Genomic DNA, 13478 nt, shown 5'->3' on the forward strand with positions numbered 1-13478 from the left:
GTCACATTATATGTAGAAAATGACAAATAGTGCATGTCATGTTGTCATTGTATGTCAGTTTTCCAATGGTAATGAGTAACACCACTGACTGTAACACCACTGACAAAATTACTAAAATCTCAACTTTTCAAAAATATAACGTCAGTTTAGTTTCAGAGTCACATTGTATGTAGTAAATGAGAAATAGTGCATATCATGTTGTTGTTTTCAAAAGCACTTCATGTTTTATGTGTAACACCGCTGACGCTTTCTGTGAGGCTTGAATCTGTCAGTATTTTATCAGACACATAAAAAAATGAACTCACTGTGGAGCTGGTCTTTCCTCCTTTGAGATATTCATACAAGGAGTAGCTCTCCACCCACACAACCCTACAAAAACAAACATCAGAACTGTTGTTTAGCATAAAAATATTGTTTCAAAATCTGTGAAGTCACTGCTGTTTTTTAATGCACAACAGAACTAGAAATGGCATAGATCAAATTTAAAATAAGAATTATCATAGGTTTTGTGTTTAATTTAGGAATAGAACAAAGAATACATCAACAAAGAATTTATCAAGAAAACATCCACTTTGTATGATTTTATTTTGAGCTCATTATGGCTTCAAAACTGTGGGATGCCATTTTGCCATGTCATTGTTATGCAAAGTGTGTCGTTGTTTATTCAGTACAATATAAAATATTTTGGAAATTGTCAAATCTAGGCAAAATATACTTGGGTGGTTCTGGTGCATTTAGAGGCCACCCAAGTATAGCATGTGTGTCTGGGAAACACTGTGTTAGTCAGCTCTGTAGCTGTAACTGCTCTGATTTGCCTCTCTCTTTGTTTCCAGTTAAGAGGAACAGTTCACCCTTATGCAGACTTTGACCCCGGCAGTGATGCTCAAGACCTGAGGAAGGCCATGAAAGGCTTCGGTGAGGAAACTCGCTCAGAAATACGCTCACTGCAAAGTGCTTGGTTTCCCAAAAGCATCACACAATGAAGGAATAAGTTGGTATAAACTTAAATTTACACAATTTTCCACCCAGATGTAGTCGATCCGCCATAACCAAAATTTGTTTCTTTTTAGCACTGGAGCTACGAGGCTAACGCTGCTAACACACATTAGTAGTCACCCAAATCTTTTCTGTAAATACATCCCCAAAACTTCTCTCAACCCACTCAGACCATATCCAGGTCTTTATTAAGGTCATGCAGACTTGTTGATGTGGTTTACAGAACAGTGTCTGTGTTTACATGGAAAGATTTTTACCAATCCGATTGAATACATTCCGATTACAGATTTGGACTGAGGTGTTTATCTGCTCACTCTGTTCAACAATCTGATGGAAAATTTTGTTTACATGCTCACTACAAGTAATCAGATCCAAAATGATGCGCATGTGTAGATAACCGCTTAGAGAAAACGTCAGAGTGAGATGAGCAGCAGTGAGCAGTGCTTGTGTTTTTAATTACTTTAAAATGATGTCAGACTCAGGAAAACGTCCTTCACATGTCCTTATTAAAGAAGGCCGAGAGGAAGACGTCGTGTTCTGAGACACGTAAGCTGGATGTCCGTCCCACCGCCGTCTTTTAAAGATCAGAGCATAAACTTCGTCTCCTCTGCAGACCAGTTTCTGCTCCGCCATGTTGACCATTCTAAACTTTCACTATGACGTAACGCACATGATCAGAACGTACTTAAACTCTCCGATTGGGAATGTAATCAGATACAGGCGTTTACATGGTTATTATTCTTCTATTTAATGGATTATTTACAGGATTACCCACCTCGATCAATCAGATGTATTCCGAATGGCCTCAATCAGACTAGTCTATTGAGGTGTTTACATGGACGCATTCTATTCCGATTGAGCTATTAGTCTGATTATTAAGCGATTATTAGGCTGCATGTAAACGTGGCTACTATGAATTACTGTCAACTATAAAAATAAGCAAAACTTCACCGTGTAGCTGAACACAGCAGATAGGGATAGACAGCAGATGTTGTGATGAATCCTGACTCCCCTTTAAAACAGATTACATTTCTAGACCTCTGTTGTTTCTGTTTTCTGTTCTATTCATAACAGATATCCTCAGTTTGAAAAATTCAAGATTAAAAGTTTATTCATAAATAGAAACAAGAAATTGCAGACGTAATCTGTAGCACCCATATGCCTGCATGACCTGTGTGCACACTAAAGAGAACACTCCTGCTGTCTAAAATAGCTGCATACTGCATTCAGCTACACGGTGAAGTTTTGTTAATTTTTATAGTTTACAGTAAGTCATATTGTGCTCTAATCCACATCGGCAAGCCTGCACACTTTATGACACACCTTAATTTATAGCCGAACGCTGTTTGAGTGGGCTGAGAAATGTTTTGCAGATGCATTTACAGAAAATATTTGGGTGACTACTGACTTCTAGTGTTAGCTACGTTAGAATCGTAGCTCCAGTTTAAAACTGAAGAAACGAAATTTGAACACCAAACATGCCTTGCCTGATGTGGTGTTAGTGGAAAACTGTGCATGTTTGATTTTTCCCATTCATTTAAGATGATCTTAACACTGAGATGCTTCTGTGAAACCGAGTCCAGTTTGACCCACTGTAAACCTCTGCGTTTCTCCAGGGACGGACGAGGACACGATCATTGACATCATTGCACGGAGGAGTAATGATCAGAGGCAGGTGATCAGACAGGCCTTCAAATCGCTGCTGGGCCGGGTGAGGTTCTTCACACGTCTGACCTCCGTCTTTCATCCTTATATAAGGCTGAATTAACTGTTGAGCAAAAAAAAAAAAATTCAAAATGACATGGTTTTCCCCTTACTCTGAATAGTAGTGAAAGATCACCCAAGACATGTTTGCTTCTTTAGTTCTGCACTGGAGCTATGAGGCTAATGTACAGTGCTGTGAAAAAGTATTCACCCCCTTCTCATTTCCTTTTTTCACACATTTGTCACACTAACTGGTTGCAGATCCTTACACAAAATGTAATGTAAGACAAGGAGAATGATAATGAACAATTTAGTGAGGGAGAAATACCAGTATCATCCCCATGAACAAGTAAAGACACCCCTAAGCTTAATATCTGGTTGTGCCTCCTTTAGCAGAAACAACTGCAAGCAAACACTTCCTGATGGTAGAGATCAGTCCTTCACATCGTAGTGGAGGAATTTGATGTTATTTGCAGAATTCAGCCACATTGGAAGGCTCTCGAGTTCCTGCCACAGCATCTCACTGGGGTTCAAGAATTTAACTACAACACTCCAAAACCTAAATTTAGTTTCCGTTGAGCCATTCAGAGGTGTTCTTGCCTTTGTGCCTTGGATTTATGTCTTGCTGCATAGCCCAATTGCACTGGAACCTCAGATCACACACTGATGACCAACATCCCCTCACTACATACTACCACCACCATGTTTTACTGGTTGTGTCTGTCTAAACTTAGTTTGAAGATCTGAAATAATTAACTGTGACAAACGTGCAAAAATAGACAAAGTCATTAGAGGCAAATACTTTTTCACAGTACTGTAGGTACAAGTAATGAAAGTTTATACCCCATTAGCACTGTGTAAACTGCATGGCTAAATTGCCTCAAACCACATTACATTGTTAGGAAATCTCAAGTAGACTTTCCTATGTGGTTTCTGACACTATTACATATTGTTATCAACAAAAAAAGACAGAAGTACAGACAAAATTCAGGTTTCACTGTGACTGTTGCTACTGTTTTTAGCTATGTGATTTATGTTTGACCATTTTTATAGGTAACATCGTCACTCAGTCTCAGAAACCTCATAAGCAAGTCTGTTTGAGACTTGCTTAACAGTTTGAGCCAATCTGAGGCAAGTGTGGAATGACTTAGGCATGTTCATTTTGGTCTTCATCATGTAAACTTCCATTACTTGTTAGGTACATTAGCCTTGTAGCTCCAATGCAAAATTAAAGAAGCAAACTTGAGACACCTATCAAGGGGAACAATGTGTACATTTTACATTTTGTTATGGCTTTAACTGTTTATCCTTTGCTTAATCCTAATACAGTGGAGTGAAGTCTTTCTTAACTGCTCTGCAGGACCTGATGGCAGATCTGAAGTCAGAGCTTTCCAAGAACCTGTGCCGTCTCATCCTGGGCCTGATGATGACCCCACCAGAATTTGACGCCAAAATGATGAGGAAAGCCATGGAGGTACACAGAAAGAACAAAGATAAACATCTGCACACCAAAGCTCCTTTAATACTTATTAATGACTAATACTTATTAATCACATGACTACCTGGCCATAAAAATAATCCAATAATTAACTTTCTAAATGACTAGCGTGAAACTAAATACTGACAAAAAACTAATTTGATATTTTATTTAGTTGTTGAAACTTCTGTGTGATTTTCTGTGAAATGGATGTTTTCTGCTTTTTCCTGACACAAAAAAAAATCATATGAATTATTAGTAATTATTATCATAAGTATTAAAATTATAATTACAGTTATTAAGTACTGTACACAGTACTGTGATTACTGAATAATAAGCCTTAGGATATAATAAGCCTGGGATTTTAAGAGTTTAAAACAAGCAAAATAGAGCTAAAGCTCAACATACATATTATCCATACAGAAATAATAAGAATAACAGTGCTCATGGGTAATGATTCAATACTCATCAGAGAAATATATACCTGAAAACACTGACATCAAGTAAGATTAATAGCTAGACTTATTCAGTCCTGTGAAAAACTTAAAAATACATAAAATTATGTTTTGAAGTAAAAAAAATAAATTAAAACATCTGCAGAGAACACATTTCTGCACATTTTAAGACAAAGTTAGTCAAAAAAGTGACCCATGCAAAAGTTATGGTACGTTTGTATGTTATGTTTTGTTTTTTTCCAGTAAGTTAAATCCAAAATTGTGCATTAAATTTGCAGATAAATGATATATGTAAGTATGTTCTCTGCAGTGGGTGCTTTATTTTCACTTCAGCAAAGAACAAAACATGAAATTTGACCAAAACTTTTGTGCATGACTGTTATCATGTGTAAATTTAATTAGTAGTTTCATGGAACTGCCACATTTCATGAATGAATATATTTAACTGCTGCACTTAACCACCTGTTATTCACTTAGAAACCATCTTGCTGATTTCCCAAGATCTTTTTTGTTATACAGTGAGATACAAATGCAGCCAGATACATTCATGCACCTGTAGGTGCTGTATATGAAGCTGTTGGGATTTAAAAATCCTTGGAAACTTGCTGACTGGAGTTTCCAGTGCTATCTCTGGCAGTCCCTAGCCACTGGGTGGACCTGCTGCTGTGGTTAAACCTCTGCTCTAAATGGTGGAAGAGGCAGTGACCTGTCAGAAGTAGAGCATGGGTGATGCGCCATTTGTTTACAGACATTCCAGTCTAATCTTCAGTGTTAAAAACTAAACTGAGCAAGCAAATAAGAAGTGACAGCAGACAGAAAATACCTATGTCATACTGAATAGTTGTTTATGAGAGGAATTTCTTTCAGAAACGTTATTAGATGGTTTGACTTTACGTGGTTTCTAGAACTTGGTTACCTTGCTAAGGCATTTTAAAAGATGAAAGAGAACCAAAATACAGACTGACCTTCCAGAACTGCATTGTAAACCTCCGGTCTACTCAGTCCAGAGAATGTTTCAGTGGTCAGCTTATTTGACTACACTCTCAGTTCTATTGGATTCAGCTCTAGCGAAATCTATACTCTATAAAGTGATGTGTTAAATAGCAGCACACTAACTTGTGTTACCAGTTTTAACACTTTTTGTGTCACATTTCTTTCTGATTTAATGCATTCTGTGTTAAAAATCACCCAAAATGTGTCATTCATAACTAAATATAGATAGATTTCAGTACATTTAGTGTTAAAAGGATCTCAAAATGTGTCGTCTCCACCTGAACACACTGATGTGTCTATTTAGAGACAGAATATGTTGTTTTTCACACAGTGTAAGCTTCTGATTTGAGGTTTACCTGCGTCAGTGTAACTCTGCTGTGTGTATCTCCACAGGGAGCTGGAACAGATGAACATGCTCTAATTGAGATTCTGGTAACCAGGAGCAACCAGGAGATCCAGGCCATGTGTGAGGCTTATCAGACAGGTAAGCTCTGACCACAGTCTGTCCAGAGCAGGAAGAAAGGTAGCTGTGAAAGAAGTGGGCTCCAGAATGACTCTTTAGTCCTTACACTGGTCAAAGCATTATACACCCTGTACAGCTTGGGAATGACATCCTGTCGTGCTGCATTATGGATCGTTCCGCCATATTTGCTTATTGTGGGTTCATTGTATGTTAACATGCTACAAATACTCACATACAACGCAACAACTAAATGAGATTGATGTTTATTGTGGTTTTTCAGACTCGTCATGCTTAAAATTTAATTAAATGAAAATTAGATGTATCTTAACCAACCCTGGTATATTTTACTCAGTTACTAATGTATTTCACTCAGCCACTGGTATATTTCACTCAGTTACTAATGTATTTCTCTCAGCCACTGGTATATTTAACTCAGTTACTAATGTATTTCACTCAGCCACTGGTATATTTAACTCAGTTACTAATGTATTTCACTCAGCCACTGGTATATTTCACTCAGTTACTAATGTATTTCTCTTAGCCACTGGTATATTTAACTCAGTTACTAATGTATTTCACTCAGCCCTCAGCTACTATGTATTTCACTGGTTATTACTCAGTTACTGACTTATTTCTCTCAGCCACTGGTATATTTAACTTACTTACTGACTTATTTCTCTCAGCCACTGGTATATTTAACTTAGTTACTGACTTATTTCACTCAGCCACTGGTATATTTAACTCAGTTACTGACTTATTTCTCTCAGCCACTGGTATATTTAACTTACTTACTGACTTATTTCACTCAGCCACTGGTATATTTAACTCAGTTACTAATGTATTTCACTCAGCCACTGGTATATTTAACTCAGTTACTAATGTATTTCACTCAGCCACTGGTATATTTAACTCAGTTACTGACTTATTTCACTCAGCCACTGGTATATTTAACTTACTTACTGACTTATTTCACTCAGCCACTGGTATATTTAACTCAGTTACTGACTTATTTCTCTCAGCCACTGGTATATTTAACTCAGTTACTGACTTATTTCTCTCAGCCACTGGCATATTTCACTTAGTGGCATATGCCACTTAGTTACTGGCATATCTCACTCAACCACTGGCTTATTTTACCTAGTTACAGGCATATTTAACAAAGTTACTGGTATACTTCACTAATTTACTGGCATATTTCACTCAGTTAGTGGCGTATTTCACTCAGTTAGTGGCATATTTCACTCAGTTAGTGGCATATTTCACTTAGCCACTGGCAAATTTCACTCAGTTAGTGGCGTATTTCACTCAGTTACTGGTGTATTTCACACGGTTAATTTCACTCACTCCTTGGCATGTTCCACTCAGTTAAACTAGATTTTGACATATTTCACTCAGATACTGGCGTAATTTACTGTAGGCAGCCTTTTAGCAAAGATTGCTTCGCTAGCTAATTAGCAAGCTAAGAACATTATTACTGTGTTACTTTACTGTACTTTATTAAGCCCCATTAAAATCCCTATCAGATCACACATGGCCTGAAACTTACACTGAAAGGGGAGTAAAGAGAAACAGACCTGGGCTAATCGTCTGGCACCTCTAACCTTAATTTTACTAGCTTAGTCACAGCATAACCTACTTCCCCTTGTACCTTTTAGCTGAACAAGAGTGAGCTTGTGAAGAGATAAATCCACTAGACAGTGTTCAAGGCTTTATTATATTAAATCTCTATCAGTAGAGTTTAAAATGAGCTTGAGTTTGATGTTTGTTGGCACACTCACTGCAACGCTTCCTATGTGCTGTTTAACTAGAGCTGCGTCCCAATATTTGAATGAACTTTGATCTGGTAGCTGTAGATCCACGACTCAACTATGCCACCCTATCTAGTGTGTTTAGGAGCAACAGATCAGACACAATCAAGGAAAACAGAGGAAAAAGGAAGATTCTTTCAACTTTTTTTTGAACCAGCCTGTACAATAGTGGATCATCAATAAGACACTGCCTCATAACATTACCTTCCCAAGCCCTGTATTAAGAGAACCCAGTTTGGGTTCTGGAGGTTCTGGAGCACAGTTTGGCGATTTCCCTGCTCTATCACACCTACCAAACCTGCTTATCAGCTAATGAGTTGAATCAGGTGTGTAGGAGCAGAGAAATCTCTAAACTCAGTCTGATTCAGGCCCTCTGCACTATGCAGGGTAAGTTGGGGGAGGAATCCCTCCAGGGTAAGACGTCCCCTACCCCTTATTTTCTCTCCTGGTCAAATGATAGGTCTAAATCTAATCTGCTGAATGGCTGTTTAAATCTAAAATCTCACCTAGATGACTACCTTCCTTTGGTTTATTGTCCTGAAGGACCTTATTTGTGTCCTGTTGTACTAATAATGTCCTCCAGAGGGCAGCAGCAGTGCGTGCTGATTGCACATGTACACTGCTATTAGTGAGACTCACTCACTGTGCTGTTAAGCTTTAACAAATATACTTCTAATTAAACCAGATACACATTGAGTTCAGCCCAAAACTCATATCTCTAACGTAATTTAATGCTCAGTGTAATTTAAACCCTGTCTGGACTGTACAGACACCTGACCAGGGACCTCTTTCCCAAAAGCACTGTAATGTAACATGATCCTAAATGGCCCATATCCTATATTTACCTTGTTTTTTAAATTTCCTCTGAGGTCTATGAATTACTTTTTTGTTGTTTTATTAAAATAAAAACATTTTTACATATGGTTTTTCTTTTTCTTCTGTTCTTTTCCTTCATTTTACTTTAATGATCCACACAGTGCCTGACAGTTATGGCACAATGTAATCTTCCTCACCGAAATCTGAGACGAGAAAGTTCTGCAGATTTCTATTTCATGCAAATGAGGCCGCCTTGCATTCAGCCAAGCAGGCAAGAGTCGAGTTAGGGCTGGGCGATAAAACGATAACAGTAATTATCGCGGTGAAACTTTCCTCGATATAAATATAAGAAGTGTTCGATAAATGTTTGATATAATAGACCATTCTCACACTTTTAGCAGCAGCCCTGGTGGCATTTTGTACTGTAAGAAAAGCAACACTACTCTGCTGTCGCCACGAGAGGACGCACTTCTGAGTTTTTTATTATGACTCGAGGAGGGAGGGGATGGGGATTAAATAGGTCGCCGAATATACTTAAACATAAATGTCTAAAATATGAGGTTATACCTTCACTGTCTGAGTGGAGCGATCAGTGATCTGTTCTCCTGTGACCAAGTGCGAGTGACAAGTTAAGTGGCGTAACTATGCAGTCCTACAGTGAACTGACCTCTTTCCTAACATCCTAACAAGCTTTAGCAGCATTAAATCACGTCTGCTTCTCACAACTACAGCGGTCTGTGGGTTAATTTTAGTTCATTCCCAAGCAATAAAAGTGAAAGAAAGAAGTGGGTTCATGCAAGTTACAGCCCTGAATTAAACGAAAGTAAACTAGTATGTGTGGCATATGAGGGGGGGGGATGCTAGCTTCCCAGGCTAGCTGTTTTTAGCAGGGGGCTAACTTGAAGCAACGCTCTGTCACTCCACAGCACAGCGAATTGACGTAACTGTAGTGAACTACTGTGATTTAAAACAAAACCTCCCAAAAAAGATGGAAACGGTGGCATTAACTGCAGTGTGATTCTCTCACATCAGACAAACAACGTCCTCCTTTTAGGTACGATGACACAGAGGAATCCAGACGTCTGCTGGCTGGTGTCTGAACACTGTGATATACTCTGACATGGATGTGGTGGGAGTGATGGCAGTAAGGCGGTGTGATCCATCACTGACCTACTGAGTCAGCTAATGTTTACAGTTCTTACTAAGCTGACGTTGTTGAGTTTAACACCAGTAACCAGATAGCCTAGGATTTGTCACCAGAAAGCTAAAAATAATCTGTTTTCTTTTAAAGTTGTGAATATTACAAAAATCGCACTCATGCTGTGCGTATGAGAGCGCTGCTTTGACCAGCTGGCAAAAACAGCTAACCTGGGAAACTTTCTCCCACCATCTCATGACAGATTTGTGAAAGGTTCCACTGTTTGGAAAGTGTTTGTCATGTTCTGATCATAAAGATTAGTGTAAATTAACCTTCTGTTTTTTCAGCTTTCACTCAGGAGCAAAAATCAGCCTTCAAACTAGAAGCAATAAATGATTTTACATTTATTGAGACAATTATCAACGTCGACTGATATAAAATTTTTATTGTGATAGCATTTTTGGCCGCATCGCCTGGCCTTTAATAGAGTAGTCTTCATCACGAATGGCGAGCATGTTTACAACATTGAAGTTAGAGATGATCTTTTACCTCTTTTACCTAATATTACAAATATCTGAATTTATACAATGACAGTGAAGATTTGGAGGGAAAATGTTTGATTTTTTTTTGTTACGTTTTGAATGGGAACCAAATTTAACTCATGCGGTGCTTTAAGGTTACTTGCTCTGTTAGCTTGCTTGCTGGTGAGAATGAGCGAGCTAACTTGCTGCGACTGATACACATTAAGAACGTTTATGAAAGAATAAAAAACATAAGTTTACATTTTTATTTTCATTGTAAGTTTTGCTGTCACATTAAATAAAGGTAAAATAGCATGTTTACTGCCCCCAAGATGTTCTGCATTTTTCTTCCATGCTTTTCCTTCATTATCATGACTTTCAAATGCAAACCAGTGGCAATCAGAGCAGCGACAAAGAGATTTTTTAGTTTTCTACATCATTTCAACACACTAGTTGTCCTTTACATTGTGTTAAAATTTCATGATGCATGGACCAATAGAAATGCTCTAAAATCCCTTGGAATAAAATCTTTTAACATTGACTTACACTGAAACTTAAGAGTGTTTTTGCCTTCTCCTGTAAAGTTACTATTTTGGAGGTACTTGTTTTTCTCTGGACAGCAACGGTATGTAAATGTCCTCTGTTCAGATTGGCTGTCCTGTGTTTTACCTCATTCAAAAAGCAGTACTAATAAATTCAGCAGGACTAGGGTTGAATAGGTGGCTATACAGTTGTGTGCAAATGTTTAGGCGCCCCTGGTCAAATGACATTTCATTGTTTTTCTAAGTGAAAATGCATCCTCCACAGAGAACACACACATTACTGCACATTTTAATGCACATTTACTGTACATTGGGTTAATTTAACAACATAAAGCATAAAATGTGGCCTGTGCGAAAGGTACGGCACATTATTGTTTATGTTTTATTATTTTACAATATGTTAATCTTAGCAAGTAAATAGAAATTGTGCACTAAAATTAGCTAAAAATGTCATAATTAATTGTGTTCCCTGTAGAGGACGTGTTAACTTTATTCAGAAAATCAACAAAACGTGTGATACAACTGTACGTGAGGGATTTTTTTTTGTGACAACACAAAAGCATTGAATTCAAAGGGGCAGTTTTTTTACTTAGACAGGGCACGTTTTCAGATTTTGACCATGTTTACAAACTCTTTGTTTTAAGAAACCTATACCAGATCTACCACATTAAATGACCTTTAAATGGAAGTTAATATCTGTAATTTCCCCCCCAGCCTATAAGAAAAGCCTGGAGGATGCCATTCACTCAGACACCTCAGGACACTTCTGTCGGATCCTGGTTTCCCTGGCGCAGGTAGGCCGTTACTCAGTTTTGGCTACTTTTAGGTTGTGTTGAAAATGTTTTATGAGCAGGCTGCTAACTCATACTGGCTGTGTGCCTCAGGGAGGTCGTGAAGAAGGCCCTGCTGACTCGGACAGAGCGGTGCAAGATGCCCAAGTAAGTGAGGAGTCACTGACAGCACAGAGTTTCCTAATATAGTCTGTTGCGGCTGGACGGTGTTGTTTTTGCTGTTGCTAAAGGCCGAAGATGTGTATTGTGAAAGTGGGTTCTCGGGGGACTGAGCTAATTTTAGGTGCAACTTCACATTATTCTAAGTTTAGCTTTAAAAAAAGGAACTTGGTGTTTAATCGGAGGCTTCCTCACTCAGAAAGCTAACATTCATAATGAGTAAACTGCTAGTGGGATCAGATCACATGACGTCAATTGCATAATGGAAACAGCCTCTAATAGCTTTCATTTATTATTAGGAATATTAGCACCCTTTAAAAAGATTCCAGTTAGGCCACGAATCACAAGCATTACACAGTAATGCCCTTAAGAAAAGGGAATCATAAGTCAAGACTGCGTCTCTTCTCTTTTTCAGGCCCTTGGTGACGCATGCAACGCTGACTCTGATGAGATGGTGGATAAGTTCATGAGTATTCTGTGCACGCGGAGTTTCCCTCACCTGAGGAGAGGTAGCACATACGCAGAACCACTCACTGCTCAGTTTAGTGTTTAACTGCTGTACACAACTAGTACAATGACCAGAGTACTAATCAGGATCAGCAGTAGCCTTCATGAAAGAATACACTTTGAGACTTCATCGTACTTGATGTCCATTTGATTGGCCATTTACTGTTTATGCTATCACCAAATGCTCAGTGCTTTTGCCTTTAAAGCTGCACTATGTGAGATTTAAAAACTTGGAGACCTGTCTGGTGGAAATGTTTACGTAATCACGGAATTGCACAAAACATGCGGGAAGATATTTTGCAACATTGCTTCAGACTCCTTTTTCTAAGTGAATGAGTTGGTGAATGAGCCAATTCAAATAGCATTCAAAGAGATCTCCAAACTTGGTGAACAACATGTGCAAAGATGTGAGTGAATTATTAAGCTGGCTTGACAAAAACAATGAACTGTTCTTCATTATCTTTTTCTTTTTATTACGATTTTTCCCTTTTTCAGTACCGTTTTCATAAGTCACGGTTTTCAAGCTAGAACAACGGAACTCTGCAAGATCATAGAGCGCATACAGGAATAGTGCGCTTGAGCCTTTGGGGCTGAATGCAGCTTTTCAAATGTTTTTCTTACAGTGTTTGTTTACACATGATTTTTGTTAGCTCAGAAAAAAGTTTTTAATATAAACTTTTTACAACATTATCGCTTTATTACAAATTTTAAGTACTAAAGTTATAAAAACATTTATAAATAAAGTTTAGCACTAACTCTTGGTAATAATTTTAGAAATTTAGTACTAAACTTTACCTTAGCAACTACCTGGGATACCATACCAATGTTCTAGCATCACCTTAGCAACCACCTGAGATACGCTAGCGATGGCCTAGCAACACCTTACAAACCACATAGCAATGGCCTAGCAACACCTTAGCAACCACTTAGGATAACATTACAATGGCCTAGCAACACCTTAGCAACCACTTAGGATAACATTGCAAAGGCCTAGCAACACCTTAGCAATCATCTGGGGTACCACAGCAATGATCTAGCAACACCTTAGCAACCACCAAGGATATCATAGCAATGGCCTAGTGACATTTTAGCAACCACTCATGATAAC

At 38.2% G+C, this 13478-nt stretch overlaps 1 protein-coding gene across 2 annotated transcripts in view; it reads left to right on the plus strand.

Moving 5' to 3' along the window:
• The window catches only part of anxa6 (annexin A6), a 57167-nt gene that overhangs the window by 30805 nt on the left and 12884 nt on the right, over positions 1 to 13478 (plus strand). For both annotated transcript variants that reach the window (XM_036576891.1, XM_036576892.1), the window contains exons 15-21: positions 834 to 915; positions 2613 to 2707; positions 4061 to 4174; positions 6019 to 6109; positions 11628 to 11707; positions 11798 to 11851; positions 12279 to 12372. In XM_036576891.1, coding sequence (XP_036432784.1) covers positions 834 to 915; positions 2613 to 2707; positions 4061 to 4174; positions 6019 to 6109; positions 11628 to 11707; positions 11798 to 11851; positions 12279 to 12372 — 610 coding nt within the window. The remainder of the gene's footprint in view (positions 1 to 833; positions 916 to 2612; positions 2708 to 4060; positions 4175 to 6018; positions 6110 to 11627; positions 11708 to 11797; positions 11852 to 12278; positions 12373 to 13478) is intronic.

Source organism: Colossoma macropomum, unplaced genomic scaffold (genome assembly GCF_904425465.1).
Source record: "Colossoma macropomum unplaced genomic scaffold, Colossoma_macropomum, whole genome shotgun sequence".
Lineage (NCBI taxonomy): Eukaryota > Metazoa > Chordata > Actinopteri > Characiformes > Serrasalmidae > Colossoma > Colossoma macropomum.